The sequence below is a fragment of the Moschus berezovskii genome, chromosome 14, assembly GCF_049115385.1.
Source record: "Moschus berezovskii isolate FMDL1 chromosome 14, NW_MosBer_1.0, whole genome shotgun sequence".
NCBI classification, from domain to species: Eukaryota; Metazoa; Chordata; class Mammalia; order Artiodactyla; family Moschidae; genus Moschus; species Moschus berezovskii.
This window is the reverse complement of record NC_142473.1, coordinates 12894699-12919780: the sequence shown is the minus strand read 5'-3', so window position 1 is coordinate 12919780 and position 25082 is coordinate 12894699. Positions and strand designations below refer to the sequence as shown.

Sequence of the window (25082 nt, the reverse complement as noted above, 5' to 3'; positions counted from 1 at the left end):
ATTTGCAAATGATATGACTGATAAGGGATGTTAATATTCAACATACATAAACAGTTCACATAACTCAATATAAAAAATAATCTAATTTAATAATGAGCTGAATTGAATAAACATTTTGCCAAAGAGAAAATGCAAAGGCCAATAGGCACCTGAAAAGATGCTCCATATTACTAATCATCAGGGAAATGCAAATCAAAACCACAATGAGATATCACCTTACACATGTCAGAATGGCTACCATCAAAAAGGACAGAAGTAACAAACATTGGCAATGCTGTGGAAAAAAAGGAACTTTGGTACACTGGTTGGTGGGAATGTAAACTGGTGTATACACCATGGAAGACAGTATGAAAGTTTTTCAAAAAACTAAAACTACTGCATGACCCAGCAATTCCACTCCTGGTCATGTACCAAAAAAAAAAAAAAAAAAACCAACAACAGAAACACTAATTCAATACATGCACTCCAACATTCATGGCAGGATTATTTACAGTTGCCAAGATATGGAAACAATCTAAGTGTTATTAACAGATGAATGGATAAAGACAATGTGCTATATACAGTGAGTCCCCTACACATGAACCTCCAAGTTGCAAACTTTAAAAGATGCATATGTGCATTCCACAGTGCACATAAGGTATGTGTTTCCACTCAAGCAGGCATGAGTGAAACTCCAGTTTGTCTCCTATCGCTGATGCTCCTTCAGCTCAAACATCTTCTACCTCCCCTCTTTCCTCCAGTCCGTAACTCTTCTTGCCTGTTCACTCAACGGCAGCCTCTATATGCCAGCTACTGTACTATACTACTAAACTTTTCATTAGTGTAAGATTAAATTTTTTTTGTTTTTTTAATGCAAAAAAAAAAAAGAAATCTTGCTATAAAGGAAAATTAGTGGAAGAAATGGTAGGTCAAGGTGACCTTATTAAGGTTAGAAGAACTTCTGTACAGTTATGGGAATAATCTAACAGGGAGACAACAGTTGGTGCTGATGGAGAGATAGAGGGGGTTTTTCTAGAGTGATTTCCTTCAGCAGTCAAGATAGGATGTAATAGAATTCAGTGCACTCACTGTTTATATGTGGCATATCGGTGAATGCAAAATAGAGTATATGCATGCAAAATAGAGTATATGCATGCACATACAGTCAATAGGAGCATGTGAGGGACCCTTTCTTCTTCTGACTGTTTCTACTTTCTCAGTGAAATTTATTATTGTTGTTCTATCAATCCGTGGTGTGCAACTCTTTGTGACCTCATGAACTGCAGCACACGAGGCTTCCCTGTCCTTCACAGTCTCCCAGAATTTGCTCAATTCATGTCCATTAAGTCGATGGTGCCCTCCAACCATCTCATCCTCTGTCACCCTCTTCTCCTTCTGCCCTCAGTCTTTCCCAGCATCAGGGTCTTTTCCAGTGAGTCGGCTCTTCGCATTAAGAGGCCAAAGTATTGTAGCTTTACCTTCAGCGTCTGTCCTTCCAATGAATATTCAGGGTTGATTTCCTATAGGATTAACTGGTTTGTTCTTTTGGTAGCCTGACGGAGTCTCAAGAGTCTTCTTCAACACCACAATTTGAAATCATCAATTCTTTGGTTCTCAAATTTCTTTATGGTCCAACTCTCACATCCATACATGACTACTGGAAAAACCATATCTTTGACTAGAGGGACTGTTGTGGGCAAATTGCTGTCTTTGCTTCTTAATATGCTGTCTAGGTTTGTCATAGATTTTCTTTCAAGGAGCAAGCATCTTTTAATTTCATGGCTGCAGTCACTGTCCATAGTGATTTTGGAGCCCAAGAAAGTAGTCCGTCACTGTTTCCATTGTTTCTCCATCTATGTGCCATGAAGTGATGGGACTGGATCCATGATCTTCCTTTTTTGAATGTTGAGTTTTAAGCCATCTCTTTCACCTTCATCAAGAAGCTCTTTAGTTCCTCTTCACTTTCTGCCATAAGGGTGGTGTCATCTGTGTATCTGAGGTTGCTGAAATTTCCCCTGGCAATCTTAATTCCAACTTGTGCTTCATGCAGCCTGGCATTTTGTATGATGTATTCTGCATATAAGTTAGCTAGTTAACTGCCTATCTAGCTCTCTACCTGCGTCAAAACAATGATTGAGCTTTCGCCTCAAGCACACGCATGCCTTTTCCTGCACTCTGACCATTTTCTTATACCACAGACCATCCTCAGTTTCTTACTTTCCCTTCCTTGTCTGTGATTCAGTCAGTAATTTTATCGATTTTATTCCCATACAGATGATAACCTTCTCAGTTCTCACTAATCTTTGTCTCTTTTACAGTTTTAGGATTTGGAGTAGCCTTTTTTCCGTTTTAGCTTGATCCAAATGGCACTTCAGCCAGCGTGATCTTTCTAAAATGTGTTATTCTCCAGACGTTTCATCATTGGCCCTTTGTTTACTTATCCAGCCTTACCTCTTTTCTCATCTGTGTTACTCTCATCCTAAGCTCCAGACTATTATAATCTACTAAGTGTGCCATTCTGCCTTTCTTTTCCAGGTCTTCATATACTCTCTCCCTTTTGTACAGAGTATCTTTTTTTTTCCTACACAGAGTTTTGCTGAAATAATCACTAATGCACTTTCAGGGCTCACTTGGATAGCATTCCATCTGAAAATCATATTCTGAGGTCCCTAGTTTGAGTGAAAGGATCCTCCAACTATGGGATTAAAGTCCATAGATTCCCGAATTAACTTTTTCTTCACAGTGAATTAAAGTTGCACACACAGTTGCCTTCATTCTCCACTATATAATATGCTTCTTGAAGGCTGATGCAATACAATTTTCCCTCAGAATCCATGGGAGATTGTTCGGACCCCTGAGGATACCAAGATCTGAGAATGCTTAAGTCTCTTGTATAAAGTGGATTAGTATTTGAGTATAACCCACACACATCCTCCTGAACCCTTTAAATCAACTCTAGATAATATATAATGATTACTGCAATGTAAATAGTATGTAAATAGTTGTTGTTGTGCAGAAACTCAAGTTTAGCTTTTTGGAACTTCCTGGAAGTTTTTTTCCTTGAATATTTTCAATTTTTAGTTGATTGAATCTGGGGATATAAAAGGCCAACATTATTTGTTCACCCTTGTACCCATAGCATTTATCCCCTACCAAGTTCTCATTACATGCTTTTTGAATACATGAATGAATAAATAAGTTGTTAGATTTCTAGTAGCAGCTTTGGATTTAATTTAATTGATAAAAAGTAATTTTCACTGCAACAGATGCAACTGATTACATAACAAATGAAGTCCTGCTGTAAAGCACAACAGCCAAATCTTAATTTGGCTCATCTCTATTTACATGGAGTGTCACAAGCCAATTACTGTACCACTTGGACAGTATGCATTTTGTATGTGTGTATATATATATATATATACATATATATGTATATATTTTTATAGTCACGATAATGATCCTGGCTTGTTTGAATTTCATTATGACCTTTCTACTTTTCCATTAATTATCTTTATCTAATTTTAAGAACTATTAACCACATTCTCATACTCCATTTTAATTTTTAATATTTGCATGGGGGATTTCTTATTTTTTCTTTTTATACATGAACAAGGTAGGCAGCTAAAACACAAAGCAACAAGACTGCACAGAGAAATGAACAGGTTCAGAGACTTCAATTACAAACTACCTTAAAGGAAAACTCATTCTCTTTTTATTACCTTACACCTCTAGGTGCCAAAACTTGCATTTAATTTCAGGTTTTAAAGGAGATTTTATGTCTACCCATAATCTGTCCTCATACAGTTTGCCCAGGAGAGCTTAGCTATTTTCAGTTAAAATTGATCCACCTTTACCAGACTTATGGTTGAACACAAAGAGTAAAAGACATCAATCTCTTAGCAGCTCTTGATGGGATTGGACTACACCTATCATGCTCATTTTAAAGGTCGGAGTACATCTAAAAATACACCTTTTTTAATTTCAGAGAAATCATATTTACAATTTCACAGAAGAGAAAATGTTAAATTTAATTTGATGCTTAACACTTAAAGTGTTACTTTCAAATCACAGTAATGTTTCATGCATTCCAAATTATCTCTATAAGACAGGATAATGATTCTAAATAATCTGAATTGTGAGAACTTGCTCACAAATATAAAATTTTATCCAAAATAAATTATCATCCATTAAGTTGAAATGTCAAATACCCTGAACAAAAATGTCTGACTCATAAAAGTATTTCCAAGGTCAACAGATTTTTGAATACAATCAATATTAGACATAGAAAAAATCCAATTCCTATTTTTTTTTTATAATTCAACATAATTAGTTTGTGTTTTTAAACATTTGATCTACATATGAAACTGACTTCCCTGTGGTCAGGAAGAAGAGTTAGTACAGTCTACTTCATGCACTATGCATATCTTTTGTAATGAAAAGTCTCAGAAATTAAATATGAGAAATGTTGATAATATCATGATATACATTATACATAACAGATTCTACAAAAAAATCTATTTTTCTTTTTTTACATTTACAAAATAGTGAATTTGACTACTTTTCAAGAACATGAAGCATAGCTTACAGTCTAGTCAAAATATATATACTTAATTAGACATCTTTTCTACCATATGGTAAATTTTAGGTGATGAAAATCCAATCTATATTTGTGGAATGTAGTTGATAATGCTTTTTTCCTCAATTTTAAATAATAAAGAAGGAACTGAATTCATATGTGAGGATGGATATTTTAGATTAAGGCCAAATATTCCCGACAAAGAAAATAAACTAATTGAAATTTGAATGGATTCCTTCCTTCCTTTTTTCTTTTTCCTTCCTCCTTTTCTTTCCTTTTCTTTCATTCTTTTCATTCATCCCTCATGTCTCTTCTTTCTTTCTTTCTGGCAAGACACCAATGTTATAAATAGTAGAATTTTCACGAAGTACTCTAAAATTTGTTTGTAAAATTTTACTTTTTACAGCTCCCACTGTAGTTTCCATTTGATTGCATCTCCAAGGGAGATTTTCAACGTCTTCAGAAGAAAAGTTTTTATTAAAATAAAGTTTTCTAAGAATTCATTTTATTATTATCAATTTTTTTTTACAGAATATTCTGGAGCTCTTCCTGGCCTGCCTACTTCATATGCTGCTTTGCAAAGAATTAAGAAGAGATCCTCTTCATCCCTGTATGGTTCAAGGACTAGACCACGGTACAGCAGCCCTTCACTAGGAACACTGAGTGTTTCTTCACCGAGCTGGCGAGGGGCAGCTCAACATTATTATTCCCCCATCAATCTTTATCATCCCTCAGATGCCTTCAAACAAGATGGTAAGTGTCCAAACGAGAATTGCACTTGCTGGAGTTAAGCAGGGAAAAAAAAAAATTATTCAAGACTATTGAAATACAAGTTAATCCTATTGCGATAGAAGAGAGAGGTTAAACTCAACTCTGAAACAGCAGTGAGATTTTAAGATTTGTAAATATGGAGGACATTAAGGAAGACTTTGGCCACTGTGACTAGGCCATCTGTGGTTACTAATCAGTGCTTCTTGAAGTTAACCTCTTACCATCCCACAGAGACTGGAAAATACAGAGTCTCTGTTTCTTGATGACTACATTGAAAAAAAAAAAAATGGCTCCCAGTTCCTTGAGAAAGACATTTTTAGGTTTTAAACCTGGTTAGAGACTGGGCAACAGTATACATTTCACAGAAGCAAAGAAAGAATTTAAAATTACAGATTTTCTGAAGTAGATTCTCTAAGAAAATGGAAGTTAGGGGACCATAGTCAAAAGGAAACCAGTCAAAAGTTTAGTGAAGCTGAGGAAAATGTTAGTCATCTTGTCAGTGAAAGCATTAGTCACTTAATCATGTCCAAGTCTTTGGGACCCCCTGGACTGTGGCCCAGCAGGATTCTCTACCCATGGAATTCTCCAGACAGGAATACTAAAGTAGCTATTCCCTTCTCCAGGTCTCCTGAACTTCAGGTAGTTTCTTTACCATCTGAGCCACCAGGGAAGCCCAAAGTCAGCTTGGCTGTAAGTTAGAGTTACATTCCATGCATCTTTCAGGTTTTTCCCCACATGTTTTTAATTATACTTGTTTCCAATTCTGATTTAGGATTAGGTTCATTACAGTCACTCACTCATGTCCAACTCTTTGTGACCCCATGGACTACAGCACGCCAGGCTTCCCAGTCCATCACCAACTCCTGGAGTTTACTCAAACTCATGTCCATCAAGTTGATGATGCCATCCAACCATCTCATCCTCTGTCATCCCCTTCTGCTCCTGCCTTCAATCTTTCCCAGCATCCAGTCTTTTCAAATGAGTCAGTCCTTCACATCAGGTGGCGAAAGTATTGGAGCTTCAGCTTCAGCATCAATCCTTGCAATGAATATCCAGGACTGATTTCCTTTAGGCTTGACTGTTTGGATCTCCTTGCAGTTCAAGGACTCTGGAGAGTCTTTTGCAAGACTACAGCTGAAAAGCATCAACTCTTCAGTGCTCAGCTTTCTTTGTAGTCCAACTCTCATATCCATACATGACTACTGGAATATATTTATATTGTAATATATATAAATATTATATTTATATTATATAAACACATTTATATAGTGAAAGCAAAAATATAATGTTTGGAAAGACAATCTGACAATGAATATCAAAAGCATCAATATAGTCATATCCCTGTGTCTCATACTTTATTTCTAGAAATGTGCTTCACATAAGGAAGTAATAAACAATGTACACAGACACATAAGTATACACAGCATTATTTATAAGTAGAAAATAAGTAATAATTTAAATGTCCAACACAAGATAGTTAAATAAGTGTCTAGATCTGATAGAGTACCTGATGAACTCTGGACAGAGGTTCGTGACATTGTACAGGAGACAGGGACCAAGACCATCCCCATGGAAAAGAAATGCAAAAAAGCAAAATGGCTGTCTGAGGAGGCCTTACAAATAGCTGTGAAAACAAGAGAAGCGAAAAGCAAAGGAGGAAAGGAAAGATATAAGCATCTGAATGCAGAGTTCCAAAGAATAGCAAGGAGAGATAAGAAAGCCTTCCTCAGCAATCAATGTAAAGAAATAGAGGAAAACAACAGAACAGCAAAAACAAGAGATCTTTTCAAGAAAATTAGAGATATCAAGGGAACATTTCATGCAAAGATGGGCTCAATAAAGGACAGAAATTGTATGGACCTAACAGAAGCAGAAGATATTAAGAAGAGGTGGCAAGAATACACAGAAGAATTGTACAAAAAAGATCTTCACGACAAAGATAGTCACGATGGCGTGATCACTCACCTGGAACCAGACATCTTGGAATGTGAAGTCAAGTGGGCCTTAGAGAGCATCACGGCAAACAAAGCTAGTGGAGGTGATGGAATTCCAATTGAGCTAATTCAAATCCTGATAGATGATGCTGTGAAAGTGCTTCACTCAATATGCCAGCAAATTTGGAAAACTCAGCAATGGCCACAGGACTGGAAAAGGTCAGTCTTCATTCCAATCCCAAAGAAAGGCAATGACAAAGAATGCTCAAACTACTGCACAATTGCACTCATCTCACACACTAGTAAAGTCATGCTCAAAATTCTCCAACCTAGGCTTCAGCAATATGTGAACTGTGAACTCCCAGATGTTCAAGCAGGTTTTAGAAAAAGGCAGAGGCACCAGAGATCAAATTTCCAACATCCGCTGGATCATGGAGAAAGCAAGAGTGTTCCAGAAAAACATCTATTTCTGCTTCATTGACTATGCCAAAGCCTTTGACTGTGTGGATCACAATAAACTGTGGAACATTCTGAAAGAGATGGGAATCCCAGACCACCTGACCTGCCTCTTGAGAAACCTGTATGCAGGTCAGGAAGCAACAGTTAGAACTGGACATGGAACAACAGACTGGTTCCAAATAGGAAAAGGAGTACGTCAAGGTTGTATATTGTCACCCTGCTTATTTAACTTATATGCAGAGTACATCATGAGGAACGCTGGGCTGGAAGAACACAAGCTGAAATCAAGATTGCTGGGAGAAATATAAATAACCTCAGATATGCAGATGACACCACCCTTATGGCAGAAAGTGAAGAGGAACTCAAAGGCCTCTGGATGAAAGTGAAAGAGGAGAGTGAAAATTTTGGCTCGAAGCTCAACATTCAGAAAACGGAGATCATGGCATCTGGTCCCGTCACTTCATGGGAAATAGATGAGGAAACACTGGAAACAGTGTCAGACGTTATTTTTTTGGGCTCCAAAATCACTGCAGATGCTGATTCCAGCCATGAAATTAAAAGACGCTTACTCCTTGGAAGGAAAGTTATGACCAGCCTAGATAGCATATTAAAAAGCAGAGACATTACTTTGCCAACCAAGGTCCATCTAGTCAAGGCTATGGTTTTTCCCACGGTCATGTATGGATGTGAGAGTTGGACTGTGAAGAAAGCTGAGCAATGAAGAATTGATGCTTTTGAACTGTGGTGCTGGAGAAGACTCTTGAGAGTCCCTTGGACTGCAAGGAAATCCAACCAGTCCATTCTAAAGGAGATTGATCCTGGGTGTTCACTGGAAGGACTGATGCTAAAGCTGAAACTCCAGTACTTTGGCCACCTCATGCGACGAGTTGACTCACTGGAAAAGAGTCTGATGCTAGGAGGGATTGAGGATGGGAGGAGACAGGGACGACAGAGAATGAGATGGCTGGATGGCATCACCGACTCGATGGACATGAGTTTGAGTGAACTCCGGGAGTTGGTGATGGACAGGGAGGCCTGGCGTGCTGTGGTTCATGGGGTCGCAAAGAGTCGGACACGACTAAGCGACTGAACTGAACTGAACTGAACTGATGCAGCTATTAATAGTATGGTTTGAATAACATTTTCTAAATGTTCTCTTTGTTATTTTTGGGTATACGAACAATACATTACAAGGTTAGTTATCAGAGAGAAGCACTAGTATTGGATTATTACTAGGTTCTCTGCCAGTTTCTTTTGCATAGCTTATATCAGTAATACTCTCAACAAACATAGGAAGTGGATGTTATTACTGTCTTCTTTGGAAGTGGAAACTCAGAAGACATATAAGCATCTTTGACAAGGTCACATTTCTAATAAGCAACCAATAAATTTTAAGTCTAATTCACTTTGGGCTATATTTCAATTATGACTGATAAAGGACTAAACATTCTGAGAAACACCTTGCAAGAACTAAACTACTTGGAAAAATCCTAGGCATGTCAAATTAGGTTGTGGTATTAAGCCCAGGTAATCGATGCTTTTGAACTGTGGTGTTGGAGAAGACTCTTGAGAGTCCCTTATACTGCAAGGAGATCCAAACAGTCCATTCTAAGGGAGATCAATCCTGGATGTTCATTGGAGGGACTGATGCCAAAGCTGAAACTGCAATACTTTGGCCACCTCATGCGACGAGTTGACTCACTGGAAAAGACTCTGATGCTGGGAAAGGTTGGGGGCGGGAGGAGAAGGGGACGACGGAGAATGAGATGGCTGGATGGCATCACCGACTCTGTGGACATGAGTTTGAGTGTACTCCGGGAGTTGGTGATGGATAGGGAGGCCTGGTGTGCTGTGATTCATGGGGTCGCGGAGAGTCGGACACAACTGAGCGACTGAACTGAACTGAACTGAAACAGACTCATGCCTTATGATTATGCCAGTTGTTGCCATTTGGACTGTCATCTTATAGTGTTGTCATTTAAATTTTACTTAAGCGTGGTGTTAATTCCTTTAAATGTCTTATTTTTCAGTGTACTTAAAAGCTTTAAGCTTTCATAATATGTTCTGTGGGAAAAAAATCAATAGGATTAGGAGATAAGTCACAGTTTCAATGAAAATATTTGCAAAAGGCACACCTGATAAATGACTGTTATTCAAAATGCACAAAGTACTTTTAAAAATCAACCTAAGTCCACCCTGGGTGTACATGAGTTCAGATTCATATCAATGTATGGCAAAACCAACCAATATAATATTGTAAAATAATTAGCCTCCAATAAAAAAAATAATAAAAATAAATAAATTCATACTGCATTACAAAATAAACAAACAAACAAAAAAATAAATCAACATAAGAACTCAACAACATGAGTTAAAAAGGCCCAAAGACCTTAACAGACTTGTCATCAGTAAAGATATGTAGATGGAAAGTAATTATATGAAAAAATACACCACACCCTATTTCATCAAGGAAATGAAAATCAAAACAACAATGAGATACCATTACACACTTATTAGAATGGCTGGAATCCAGAACACTGAAAACACCAAATACTGTTGAGGATTTGGAGCAACAGGAATACTTGTCTCTTGCTAATGGGACTAGAAACATGTACAATCTTTGGAAGAGAGTTTGGCAGTCTCTTGTAAAACTACACATACCCCCCACATGGGAGAGGTGGATAAGCAGAGTATAGAAGATTTTTAGGGCAGTGAAAATACTCAATGTTATCATAGTGATGAATATATGTCCTTATACATTTATCCAAATCTATAGAATGTACAACACCAAGAGTGATGAACCCTAACATAAACTACAACTTTCACTGATTATTATGTGTAAATGTAAGTTCATCTTTGGTAAAAATATAGCATTCTGGTGAGTGATGTTGATAATGGGAGAGAGTATGCATGTGTGAGGATGAGAGAGGAGAAAAACTTCCTAATATTGTTGTAAACCTAAAACTGCTCTAATATGAATTATTTTAAAAATTCATTACTTTAATGTCATATTCCTCAGGCGGAAACGTGTTGGAATTTGTGTTATTTAGGCAACTGTTTATTTTATGGGATGATACCAAGATAGAATGCATTGACTGATCACTGTGGGATACTCTTGTATTTGTTATAATTTAGCACCAGTTAGTGTTCTGCTCCTTTATTCTTTTGTTCCAAATATACTTCAATGTGGCTTGCAGTGATATATAAAATACAGCTATGAAATATGAATTAGAACACATGAAAGTAAGGAAAACACAAAACTTCAAGACATAAAATGGAGCTGGGTTTGAAACTAATTCAGTGTCTATTGTAAAAGTCTATATATCTGTCATAGGTTAGTCCCATTCGGGGTAATTAGTTAAAGAAAAAGAAACTTTGGTCAGCTACAGATTTCCCACTGGTTTAAGGATTAAAATGAAATGGAGAGTAGAAATGCAGCTATTTCTGACACTAGGATTAGACAAAATTTCTGGAGGGCCCTCATTAACAACTTATGATTTGATGTAATGGTTAGTGACCCAGACAATATTCTTGATGTGTACATAACAATGAGTTTCATCTGCTCCAATAAAGATAGATGAAATCCAATTATCAATAACAAAATGGGAAGTAATTATCTAACATTGTGCTCTTTTAATCTTTAATGTACATACAATCACTTGAGAGCTTTGTTAAAATACACCCCCTTTCAATAGATCAGGAGTGAGGGCCACATAAGCTGCATTTATCAAAAGCTTCTATGTGATGCTTATGCAGCTGTCTGTGGACCATGCTCTGAGTAGCAAGTCTCTAGGCTGCAAACTAGTTTGATATAATTTAAATCTTCTATTTCTCTTGTTTAATCCATATTTAGAGGATTAAAAAGAATGGATAGACTATTTTCCAAGTAATCTTCCATAACTGTTGTTTTCTCATCTGAGCGTTTGAAAGATCTTGGGTAGATGTGACTTTGAGTTTGTTCTCTTTGATAATAGCCTGACATATGGGTTTTGTCAGGTAATTCCCTTTAACCTTAAATAGAGAGTAAAGCTGGTATTGACATGTTTTTGTGAAAAACAAGAAAACTAACAGAGCCTGAATAGAAAGTCACTCCATCCCTGCTCAAGTGAAGCCCAGAAGTACCCCAGATAGGGTTAAGATTTTTCTGAACAACATAAAAGTGTAATTTGCAGAGCAATTTTGGAAAGCAATTCCACTTTGGTATATACCACCTGGAGTAACACTCCCACACATGCACAGGAAAATATAAAAGTATGCTCACTGCAATACAAGTTTAAAAACAAAAAATTGGAAACAACCCACATGTCCATCAGAAGGGAAATGGATAATACATAAATTGTGTTTTTCATTCATTGAAAAATTAAAACTATTAAAGACAAACATCTTTATAAAACAAAATAGATATATTTCAAAATATAATATCTAGTGAACATAGAAATTTTCACAGTATCACATACAATGTCACTTATGTAAAAAAGTAAGAATCAAAGTAATATATTGAGTTAGCCAAAAAGTTTTTTCATGTTTTTCCGACTATCGTATGGAAAATTTTAATATATGAACTTCAGACAGAAAGGGATTATAGTGCTTACCTCTGAGGACAAAGGGAAATGAGAGCAACGAAATGGTACCAGGATATGGAAGAGAGATGACCTCACTGTGTGATATTTTATTTCTTAAAATATGAAATATGAAACAAATATGATGACCTGTAGTAGGTAGACTATAAAATGGGTCAGATTGATTCCTACTGGCTGGCATTTATAATGTGATCCCTTTTCTTCCACTGAGTGATGAAGCTAGTAACCTTCTGGAGAATAGATTATGACTATATTTCTTCTAACACTGAATTATAAAAGACTCTGACTTGCATCTGCCTTCTGTTCCAAAGAAGAATGCTTAAACAAGGCTTGAGTAAACAAATCTTGACTAATTTTGGGATTGACTGCCTAAAAAGAATACTAACCTGTTGAGATAATCACAAGGTAACACAGGAAAATAAAATATATGAAGCTTATATATAAAAAAAAAAACCTTAAAATCACAATATTGTAAGAAGAATGCCCTGTAGAAAATATAGAAGGATGGTGAAGATATCAACAAAGTAAAAAAAAAAGTTTTATGTTTATTATCTCAAAGTCTTTGTTTGTCGTGAAACCAGATGTAGTTTGACTTGTCCTCTGGTTCTGTGCCTTTCACAAGGTAGGACTTTGGCCTCATTTCAAGGCTCAGATAGGTACAGATCCACTTGTTAGCTCACTTACTCACATAATTGTTCGCAAGATTCAATTGCTGAGGGTTTTTGGAGCGAGTGCCTCAACTGCTCATCGGCTGTTGGCCAAAGGCCATGCTCAGGGGGCTTTTCCATAGGTAGCTCACAGCGTGGTAGCTGATTTCCCACAGCAGGAGCAGGTCAGAGCAAGAGAAGACAAACAAGATGGCTACAGTAAAAGTATCACAGTGAGTCACTGACTCTTGGCTGAGGTGAGGAAGTAGAGACAGGGAAATAAATAAAATTTGACCTAGACTCAAGAAGGGAAGAAGAGAAACTGAGAGTGCCTAAAAGAGAGAATGCTGTTCATTTGAGCTGAGCAATCAGAGGAGTCCTCTAATTGTTCTTTCTGTTTCTACCTGATACTGTTATTTTGGATAATGACAGTGATCACTTCAAATTTTTTTTTAATTTATTTATTTTAATTGGAGACTAATTACTTTATAATATTGCATTGGTTTTTCAATGAAAAGTTCCATAGACCCAAGGGTATTATCAAGTTTTAAAATATTGAGTTGTAAATAGTTAATCTAAAATAGTTGTTTGAATGCAAAGAATATAATTTAATTGATTTTTAAAATTGACTGTTTAAATTAGAAATGCTCATGGTCCAGTTCAGTTCAGTTCAATCGCTCAGTCGTGTCTGACTCTTTGCAACTCCATGAATCACAGCACGCCAGGCCTCCCTGTCCATCACCAACTCCCAGAGTTCACTCAGACTATGTCCATCGGGTCGGTGATGCCCTCCAGCCATCTCATTCTCTGTCGTCCCCTTCTCTTCCTGCCCCCAATCCCTCCCAGCATCAGAGAATTTTCCAGTGAGTCAACACTTCACGTGAGGTGGCCAAAGTATTGGAGTTTCAGCTTTAGCATCAGTCCTTCCAATGAACACCCAGGATTGATCTCCTTTAGGATGGACTGGTTGGATCTCCTTGCAGTCCAAGGGACTCTCAAGAGTCTTCTCCAACACCACAGTGCAAAAGCATCAATTCTTCGGCGATCAGCTTTCTTCACAGTCCAACTCTCACATCCATACATGACCACGGGAAAAACCATAACCTTGACTAGACAGACGTTTGTTGGCAAAGTAATGTCTCCGCTTTTTAATATGCTGTCTAGGTTGATTAACCTATACTACCATGAGCATAAATTAGAAATGCTCATGGTAGTAGAGGTTAATCAAAAGCCCTTATGAGTCAGCACCTCAACACCTGCAAAACATGTTCTTGTTTTGGATTTTGCAATGTAGATAAGGACTATTAATCACTGCTGATATTACACCTGTTACTGCCATTGTAAAAGAACAACCAATAAATTGGTCTTTGATTTCTTCTCTTTTTTGTTATTTTTGTGGTTTTAGTGGGAGTAAATATAACTAAGTGTAGGGTGCATTTTCTTCTTCTATATGTGATCTGATAGGTAAGATATTTTCTTGCTGGCAGATGGATAGTCGATTAGGAGTGATTCTGACTACAATGTTTAGTTTTTTACTGGTGAAGCCCATTCGTGGGATTCAGAGAATACAAATGCAACCTCATGGAAAAAAAAAAACAACTGTGGATCTTAAAAGTTGTTGCTGTTTAGTCTCTACATTGTGTTCCACTTTTTGTGACTCCATGGACTGCAGCACACCCGGCTTCCCTCTGCTTTCAGTTCAGTTCAGTTCAGTTCAGTCACTCAGTCATGTCTGACTCTTTGCGACCCCATGAATCACAGCATGCCAGGCCTCCCTGTCCATCACCAATTCCTGGAGTTCACTCAAACTCATGTCCATCGAGTCGGTGATGCCATCCAGCCATCTCATTCTCTGTCGTCCCCGTCTCCTCCCATCCCCAATTCTTCCTAGCATCAGAGTCTTTTCTAGTGAGTCAACTCATCGCATGAGGTGGCCAAAGTATTGGAGTTTCAGCTTAAGCATCAGTCCTTCCAATGAACACCCAGGATCGATCTCCTTTAGAATGGACTGGTTAGATCTCCTTGCAGTCCAAGGGACTCTCAAGAGTCTTCTCCAGCACCACAGTTCAAAAGCATCAATTTTTCGGCTTACTCTTTCCCAAAGTTTGCTCAAACTCATGTCCATTGAGTCAGTGATGTTATCCAACAATCTCATACTCTGTCACCCCCTTCTCCTTTTGCCTTCAATCTTTCCTAGCATCAAGGTCTTTACCAATGAGTCAGCTGTTTGCATCAAGTGGCCAAAGTATTGGAGCTTCAGCTTCAGCATCAGTCTTTCCAATGAATATTCAGGCTTAATTGCTTTAGGATTGACCCTTGCAATCCAAGGGACTCTCAAAAATCTTCTCTAGCACCACAGTTCAAAAGCATCAATTCTTTGGTGCTCAGCCTTCTTTATGGCCCAGCTCTCACATTCATGCATGACTTTAAAAAGCATAGCTTTGACTATATAGGACTGTGTTGGCTCTGCTTTTTAATATACTATCTAGGTTTGTCATAGCTTTCTTTCCAAAGAACAAGTGCCTTTTCATTTCATGGCTACAGTCACTGTTCACAGTGATTTTGAAGTTCAAGAAAATAAAATCTGTCACTGCTTCCATTTTTTTCCCCTTCTATTTGCCATGAAGTGATGGGACTGAATTCCATGATCTTAGTTTTTTAATGTTGAGTTTTAAGTCAGCTTTTTCTATGTCCTCTTTAGCTGAAGCAAATTATTTTTTTTTTGTACTACATTTAAGTATATAATTTTGGATCATTTTAACTCCCTCAATGATAAGTACAACCTACAATTTATGTACCACTCTGAGTTTGTCCAGTTTTTGGAGTTGCTACCATTGGCTTCCGACGTCTTGAAGATTCCTGAAACCTACCAAATTTGTTGCCTCATATCCTCAGTACCTTTGGCTGAATTTCATTGTTGATGTGGCTTGTTTCCAGATTAGGTTTGGAACATGGGCAATGGCTTCATGACTCAAAGTGATCTCTGTGTTGACAATTTTCAGTTGTTTCCTCAAAATACACTTTGCTAGTATATTGTCTTGGAGATCAAATAAAACATTTAAATTATCTTTTATGAGAATAACAACTCCCTCTGGGCAAGGAAAAGGATATTTCACTTGGATGATATACTCCTCGGTAAATCAGATCACTCCATTTTCTCTCAGTTTAAAACTATGGTTTTGTTTTGTTTTTTTTAGTTGAAGGAAAGTTTACATCACAATGTTGTGTTGGTTTCTGATGTACAACATGAATTAGCCATAAGTATGCATACATCCCCTCCCTCTTAATTCTCCCTCCCACCCCACTCCATCCAGGCCTAGGTTGCCACAGAGTGCAGAGTTGAGCTCTCTGCTTTATACAGCAGCTTCCCACTGTTATTTTACATAAGATAGTGTATCTAAGCCTTATGATTTCATGACTATTTTTTGAAACTTTGATTTTATTGTTTTATTGTATTCTTAATTTTTGAGCTATTTTTATTATTTTCTATTACTATGCTTTTCTCTCCAACTTAATTACATGCCATTTGAGCAAAGACTATCTTGTATATGCCTCTTTTTTCTTTCAGAACTTAGAGCAGGGCAAGCTTATAAGAGATTAACAAATATTGTTTAATTAAGGATGCATCTACTTGAAGAATTTGAAATATGACTTCAGACTAAATTTCTAAACCATGACAGAATATTTACCTGAAAATTGTAAAACTAAACTATGTTTTTTGAATAGCAAATAAAAAGGAGGGAAAAACAATGTCTTCCATCTGTTGACAAGTAGCTAGTGATTTGACATCTTCTGAATGTTATATGGGATCAGTTCACTTTGATTATTCTCATGTGAGAGCATCTCTGAATCATCTGACCTCTATTTTATAGGTACATTAAAAGTGATGAAAAGATCTATTAGACTCAATTTATAGTATGTGCACAACATAATACTACTGTCCATGAAACATTCATCACAATGCTTTTTAATAAATCACGTTCTTCAATTCTTAGAAATCCCTGAAAGTTTTACAGTGACAGTTCACACTTGCTTAACTTTTATAAAGAAACAATTTCAATGTTCAGTTCAGTTCAGTCGCTTAGTCGTGTCCGACTCTTTGCGACCCGATGAACCACAGCACGCCAGGCCTCCCTGTCCATCACCAACTCCCAGAGTTCACTCAAACTCATGTCCATTGAGTCGGTGATGCCATCCAGCCATCTCATTCTCTGTCGTCCCCGTCTCCTCCTACCCCCAATCCCTCCTAGCATCAGACTCTTTTCCAGTGAGTCAACTTGTCTCATGAGGTGGCCACCTTAAAGAAAGGTTTGGATATTATCTTTAAGAATTTACCTTATATTCTCATATAGTGTGAAAAGTTTTTTTTTTTTTTACATTCTAACTGTGAGTGTCATTATAAAATGCACAAACATTTAAAAATTTTTGGAAATTATCACCTGGTATAGATTAATGATCATTAAAATGGAAATTGTTTTAATTGTATTGGACATGATATGTTGGTATTTCTTCTTAGATTGTAACACTGATATGCTTAGTTCCCATTACATAAATAAGCTAGACAAAGTAATCAATTAGAGGTAACCAGTATGTGGGGCTTCCCTGTTGGCTCAGATGGCAAAGAGTTTGCCTGTAATGCAAGAGAATTTAGTTCAATCCCTGGGTTTGGAAGATCTTCTGGAGAAGAGAATGGCTACCCACACCAACATTCTTGCCTGGAGAATTCCATCAACAGAGGAACCTGGTGGGCTATAGTCCATGGGGTAGAAAAGAGTTAGACACCACTGAGTGACAAATTAAAAAACAAAGAAAGAAACAGTAAGTGGAGAGCATTGGATCTGGCATTAGGCTTAACCTCTGAGAAAAATTGGAGAAGGAAATGGCAACCCACTCCAGTACTCTTGCCTGGAGAATACCAAGGACAGAAGAGCCTGGCAGACTACAGTCCATGGGATCACAAAGAGTCAGACACGACAGCGCGACTAACTTGAGAAAAGTGGATTCAGAAGTAGTTGTTTAAAAGAGGATATAAGTCTGAAAGACAGGTTTATAATCTAGGGAGACATGGTAATGCTTGGAAGACTCAGGAAACAATTGAAAACACATAACCCAACCAAGAAGCAAGGCTTTCTTAGGGAACCTGGCTGTAAACATCTCACATAAGGTGATACTTAAAAGCTTTCTGGCAGGAAAAAAGTAGTATCTGGATAGCCTATCAATAAGTGGTAGAAATTTCAAAGAGGATTAGAGTGGATGAGACATCAACTTGATCCTAAGACATGACTCTACAAGGGAAACCAATGTCTCCATAAACAAAATGACATACCAGTGCTTTAAGAAGCTTCACTAAGAGAAGGGCATGTGGACATCAGGGTTGCATTTCACAGTAGAGCTTCATCCTCCCATTTAGGCATCTCTGTCTAAAGACTATTGCCAATACCATGCTAACTTTAGGATCTGGTTTATTGTCCTAGTCTGATTCTAAGAAACGGTGACACCTCTACTTTAGAGGTGTTTTAAAATTTGTGGAGTAGTTTTGATTGTCTTAGTTTTGATTCAAGTACGCTATTTTAGAGAGCGGAGACTAGGAGTGCTAAATGACCTATAATTATAAAGTACAGGACTCTTAAAAGGAATGAAAATTCTCTAAAATTTTCTGCAGCAAGAATCTCTCTATATTATATTATACACAAGGTATTTTGATATATAATGGATATGTCAGTGAAAAATATGTAAATTACAGCAAGATTATATTTAGTTTTGTCAAGAATAACAGAATGTGTTGACCATTTAGAAAATCACATCACCTAACACAAATAACACTGGGAACATGTGATTAATCTAAATTACACTTAGATCAGTTTACATTTGTTGCTATTACATTCAAGGGGTTTTATCAATGAAAGCAAACTTTCCTTCTTTATGTCTTCTATTACAATTGTTCTTAAGAATTTACATATTGAATTAAATATTATTTTATAATGTTACTTATTTTATATATATAGGAAGGTTAGAATATCCTTTAATTTATCAATAATAAAAGGAAAATTATAAAACACTTGTTATTAAAAGAATTTGAAAACCACTAGCCTAAAGATGGATGTTTAACACTTTTTCTTAAATTCTATACTACATTTTGGACATGATGAGACCTGAAAGGATGGGGTGTTACTAAGACCTGGGAATAACAAAAGGGAAAAGGAGAAAGAGGAATGATTTATAAGTGTAATATAAACATTTGGAATTTATGCTAGTCTACATAAATGCTTCCAAACCTAGCCCCTGGCTTCCAGTCAAAAGTAAGGCCATCTTGCCCCCAAAATTTGGATGATACAATCCTAAGAAAAAGCTATCTAGAGAAACTCAGGAGTTACTTTTCTCACCTGTAAACCTTAACATTTTAGTTAACTGTCATGAAGATCTATTACTTCCACAGATGCAAACCCCTTGGGAGGAATATATACTTCCCTCAAAAACTGTCACCCACCTAGGAGGACTGATCCTTAACTTGCCATGTGATTAGCCTACAGAGGACAAGATCAATAATTCATAGCACAAAATCAGTTCAAATGCAGAGACTGATAACGCTACACATACACCAAAATGTATGAAAGGATTTATTATTCACATCATGAAGCTTTCTGACAAAAGCAGGATAGGCTGGTCTGAAAATGGCTTGAGCATGAAATGGGAGGGAATGAGTGACACTAATTTTGTTATGGCTGGGGTGTGGGACTGGGGTGAGGGTTCCTATGTAAGTTGAGTTTGCATGTTATGAACTCTCTTACTTGAGTCAAGGGAGGGATGAGTGTCATCTTTCCCTGAGGTGAGGCAAAAGGAAGAAAGTGACTGGTGTGGCTTGAAAGTCATCATCAGTCAAATATCAAAAATGGAGTCAGACTTGACTACGTGACTGTACAGTGGAAGTCAACCATGTGAAAATACAAACTAAAACCCATAACATACATATAATATAAATGTCTAAATAATGACCCTGGACTGTCTAGAAAGGTTATCAAAATAGGATTTATAAATAGAGACATGGGGTTAAAACCCATTTTCAGAATTTGGTCATGTTAAGAAGGACTGGGTATCAAGGATTAAGTAGAAAGCCAGTTATAAAAACTGGAGCACTAAAACTGGTACAGCTAGATACAAGGCTATATGATTGAGTATCTCCTTTCATAGGTCATTGGTCTCGGAATATACTTAACAATGTAGTAGTTCAAAGACCAGAGAAGGCAATGGCAACCTACTCCAGTACTCTTGCCTGGAAAATCCCATGGGTGGAGGAGCCTGGTAGGCTGCAGTCCATGAGATCACTAAGAGTCAGACACAACTGAGCGACTCCACTTTCACTTTTCACTTTCATGCATTGGAGAAGGAAATGGCAACCCACTCCAGTGTTTTTGCCTGGAGAATCCCAGGGATGGGGGAGCCTGGTGGGCTGCCATCTATGGGGTCACACAGAGTCGGACACAACTGCAGCAGCTTAGCAGAAGCAGCAGCAGCAGTTCAAAGGCCTGAACTAGGAAAGGAGAATATAAGTAAGATTCTATAATCTAGTGATATATGCTTCAGTGACCACTGCTTCTTAATCAAATTGTTAAGCTTTAAAGTTACTTTGCTTTTAAATGTAATATCAATCAAGACAAGGTAATCCTGGATGCTATAACAAATAACTTGACACAATGTATGTTTCTTTTCTAGTCACATCCTGTTCCACTGGGTTGTTTAATACGTTATTATCCAGGTGGAGAGTTTGGGAACCATGTAACATCTGTGATATCTATTGGGACCTCACTGGTGCCTACTACTTCTTCTGTTCTTGTTATTCAGTTGCTCAGTCACGTCTGACCCTTTGTGACCCCATTAACTGCAGCTTCCCTGTCCTTCACCATCTCCTGGAGCATGCTCAAACTCATGTCTATCAGTTTAGTGATGTCATCCAACCATCTCATCCTCTGTCATTCCCTTCTCCTTCCCTCAATCTTTTGCAGCATTAGGGTCTTTTCCAATGAGTTGGCTCCTTTACTATTAGCTAATAGACAGGTAAAGAAAGAAGGGATGGATTTCACATATATTATTTCAGTCCAGAAACAAGTCACATTGGAGTCCCAGTACAATCATAAGAAAGGTTAAATAAAGTATTCCAATATTCTTAGGATGAATAAATGGGATTAATGAGCATCTAGCCTATTCCTGTCACACATGAATAGGCAAAATCTATCAAACATAATTGTGTGTTAATGGTGACATAAAAGTTCACTGTAGATGATCATTTTGACATTGAGTATAAGTAGACACTTAAAATATTCTTCTTCATTTATTAATTGATTATGATTAGAATGGTTCAGTTTATTGATTATATTAAAAAATTTGTTTTTTAATGAATTAAATTTTAAAGTTAAAAATATTTTAACTTTTATTTTACATAACATTCTATCAGGGGAGCAGAAGATATTCTTAGTAGTCTTCATATTTTAATCTTAATGGTAATTTCTGTAAATTAAGTGTTATTGATGTGCTAATCAATTCAATTATAGCAAAATCTTAAGTAAACTGTATTTTAGAACAGAATTGAATCAAAAGATGTCATCATCTAGGACACAAATGTGTTTCTTATTTTCTTCATTTTTGAAAATCCTAACAATTGGCCCAGATGGTAAAAGAATATGCCTGCAATGCAGGAGACCCAGGATTGATCCCTGGGTCACAAAGATCCCCTGGAAAGGGAGTGGTTACCCACACCAGTATTCTTGCCTGGAGTATTCTATGATCAGAGGATACTGGCAGGCTACATCCATGGGGTCGCATAGAGTAAGCCATGACTGAGTGACTAACACACAACAAAAAAACAGTAATTGGCTAAGTCTTCATACATTACTAAAAGTGATGAAGGTATGATTGGATAAATTCCAAGGGATTATTAGAATGGAAAGATTATCCCTCTAATTCTAAAATTTTAAGGCTCAATAATACTTAAGTATTTTCATTCTCCCAAGTATGATGATTACTTGCAAATGGCATTTTTATTCTTTATTTTTCTGGGAAGTTCATGGCTTTCATAGCTACAGCTTGTCTTAAACATATTTTTCTATCAGTAATATGGAGAGATGAAAATAGCTTGTTAACAGAGTACATCATGAGGAACGCTGGGCTGGAAGAAGCACAAGCTGGAATCAAGATTGCTGGGAGAAATATCAGTAACTTCATATATGCAGATAACACCACCCAAATGGCAGAAAGTGAAGAGGAACTAAAAAGCCTCTTGATGAAAGTAAAAGAGGAGAGTGAAAAGGTTGGCTTGAAGCTCAACATTCAGAAAACAAAGATCATGGCATCTGGTCCCATCACTTCATGGGAAATAGATGGGGAAACAGTGGAAACAGTGTCAGATTTTATTTTTTTGGGCTCCAAAATCACTGCGGATGCTGATTGCAGCCATGAAATTAAAAGACGCTTACTTCTTGGAAGGAAAGTTATGACCAACCTAGACAGTATATTAAAAAGCAGAGACATTACTTTGCCAACCAAGGTCCATCTAGTCAAGGCTATTGTTTTTCCCGTGGTCATGTATGGATGTGAGAGTTGGACTGTGAAGAAAGCTGAGCGATGAAGAATTGATGCTTTTGAACGGTGGTGCTGGAGAAGACTCTTGAGAGTCCCTTGGACTGCAAGGAGATCCAACCAGTCCATTCTAAAAGAGTTCAATCCTGGTTGTTCATTGGAAGGACTGATGCTAAGGCTGAAATTGCAATACTTTGGCCACCTCATGCAACGAGTTGACTCACTGGAAAAGACTCTGATGCTGGGAGGGATTGGGGCCAGGAGGAGAAGGGGATGACAGAGAATGAGATGGCTGGATGGCATCACTGACTCAATGGACATGAGTTTGAGTGAACTCTGGGAGTTGTTGATGGACAGGGAGGCCTGGAGTGCTGTGATTCATGGGGTCGCAAAGAGTCAGACACGACTGAGCGACTGAACTGAACTGAACTGATGTAAAACTTACCTCAAAATGTAGCAAATTGAAACAATAATCATTCATTTTCTCAAAGAGACTGTGGGTCTGGAATCTAGCAGTAGTTTATTTGGGTAGTTCTGGCTTAAGCTTTCTCATGAGATGAGATGTCACTTAAGCTGTTGATTGACCGACGAACTTCCACTTCAAACCACACTCATGTAGTTGTTAGTGGAACTCAATTTCTTTTTGATTGTTGGCCAAGTCAGAGATTTCAGTTTGTCATATGTGGACTCCTACATAACCTGAACAAAATCTATGTTTTCAACTTTTTCAACAACTATCTTCCTCCAAGGAAGTGACTGACATTGAATGAACAGTTTAAAGAACACATAAATAGAGTCAAAGTACATATGACAAGATAACAGAAACTGACAAGAAGCAATTCTTTGAGTGCAGGGAACAAATGAAAAGGACAGATTAAACCATTAAAGAATTGAAAGCATCGTTATTGGTAATATAGAAGCAACTGAGAAGATAGGAGCATAGCAAACAAATTTGGAAAGTCAAAGAAATAGGAAAATGATAAATATACAAACTTGTTACAGGGGGTTTCTGTGGTGGTCCGGTGGTTAAGAGTTTGCCTTCCAGTGCAGGGGGCATGAGATTGATTCCTGGTCAGGGAGCTGAGATCCCATATGCCTTGTGGCTAAAATACCAGAACATTAAAAAAAAAAAAAAACAATGACAGCAATATCGCAACAAATTCAATAAAGTCTTTAAAAATGGCATACATCAAAAATTTTAAAAACACTTTATAAACAAACTTCTTACAGAGATGATGAAGCAGACATTAAAAACAAACAAACAAACAATGTATGCCTAAATGGTATGAAGAGGATGAAACAAATGAAGAAGTAATCTTCCAGAAAAATGAAGTCTTAGGAGGGAAGAAAAGATGGTGGAGTAAAAATACATGGAACTCAACTTCTCCAAGGAATACACATAAAAGAATAGATCTACGTGTGGAACAGTCTTCACTGAAAATGAACTGGAAACTGGCAAGACTCCCATACAACTAAAAATTTAAGAAGATACATGTGCAATTGAGCAGGAAGGGAAGAAAAGCAATTGAGTCAAAAACCTGTGCCCCTGGGAAAGGGACTCAGAGGACAAGGAAGATTATAGGAGTAGATACCCAACCTGGGGAGTGAGTGACTGAAGCCACAGACAAGATGTTCCATTGCTGGAGTCCCACACAGAGTAAACAAGCCTTCTTAGATGGATGGAATATATTTGGATCAGATAAAACATCTGGAAAAGCTTGTAGTACACTTATGAGGGGTCTACACCTACTAAACAGCCCCAAGGCAGGGGGCAGAGAGAGGTCTGCTATTGTGACTGTGGGTTTCCCACAACCAACTATTGTATGGTGCATGCCACAGTCCAAGTCAAGTAAATGCTCTGATCCCACTCTCTCCATGGCACAGCACAGCTCTGGATCTGGAGCAGACCAGCCTGGAGGAAGGACACCGCGAGGGGATGCAGAAGCTACCTAGTCCTGGGGCATAGCCCAGGGAGGGTGGTCCCAGCCATACAAGGCATTCCTCAAGCCATGTCCCCAAAGCTTCCTAGGCCCTGACAGTGACTGCTTCACCAAAGCTAACCCCCATCACGTGCTTAGAGTCCATGTGGGTCCTGCCACCCCTGTGAAATGATTCTACAACAGTGAGAGGGTAATGGAGACAGCAGAGGAGGGGACAGTGATCAGCTGTGAGAAACAAACAGAGCTAACACCCAAGGCTGCACCTAATCAGAGCCACAACCACCTACACAGGCAGCACTTGAAGCTCTGCTTGCACTTGAGTCTCACTTGCTTCAGCTCTCCCTTCTTCTGGGGCAAAGAACCTGGTTTGGGGAGAGAAAATAAATACACTTAAAGAGAATAGAGCCACTTTGAACTCAATCCTCAGGGCTTCTGTTCCAGCAACTTGGAAGGGCATATCCTGCCCTTGACACTGAGGTATGAGGAAATCCTACCTCATACTCAGTGCCAGCGTTAGCTCCTTCATCTCTAGTCCCATTCCTACCAAGGTGATACCTACCAGCACACCCTGAGGAAAGATGTGACTGGCATCCACTTCACATCAGCACTCCTACCAAAGGCATTAG

The 25082-nt window shown here is 37.8% G+C and overlaps 1 protein-coding gene across 1 annotated transcript in view; it reads left to right on the top strand.

Moving 5' to 3' along the window:
- The first annotated feature begins 4337 nt into the window (after positions 1-4337).
- Positions 4338-25082, top strand: part of CNTN5 (contactin 5) — a 647843-nt gene continuing 627098 nt past the window's right edge. Inside the window, exons 1-2 of the mRNA XM_088843612.1 lie at positions 4338-4374; positions 5087-5308. Coding sequence (XP_088699738.1) covers positions 4338-4374; positions 5087-5308 — 259 coding nt within the window. The remainder of the gene's footprint in view (positions 4375-5086; positions 5309-25082) is intronic.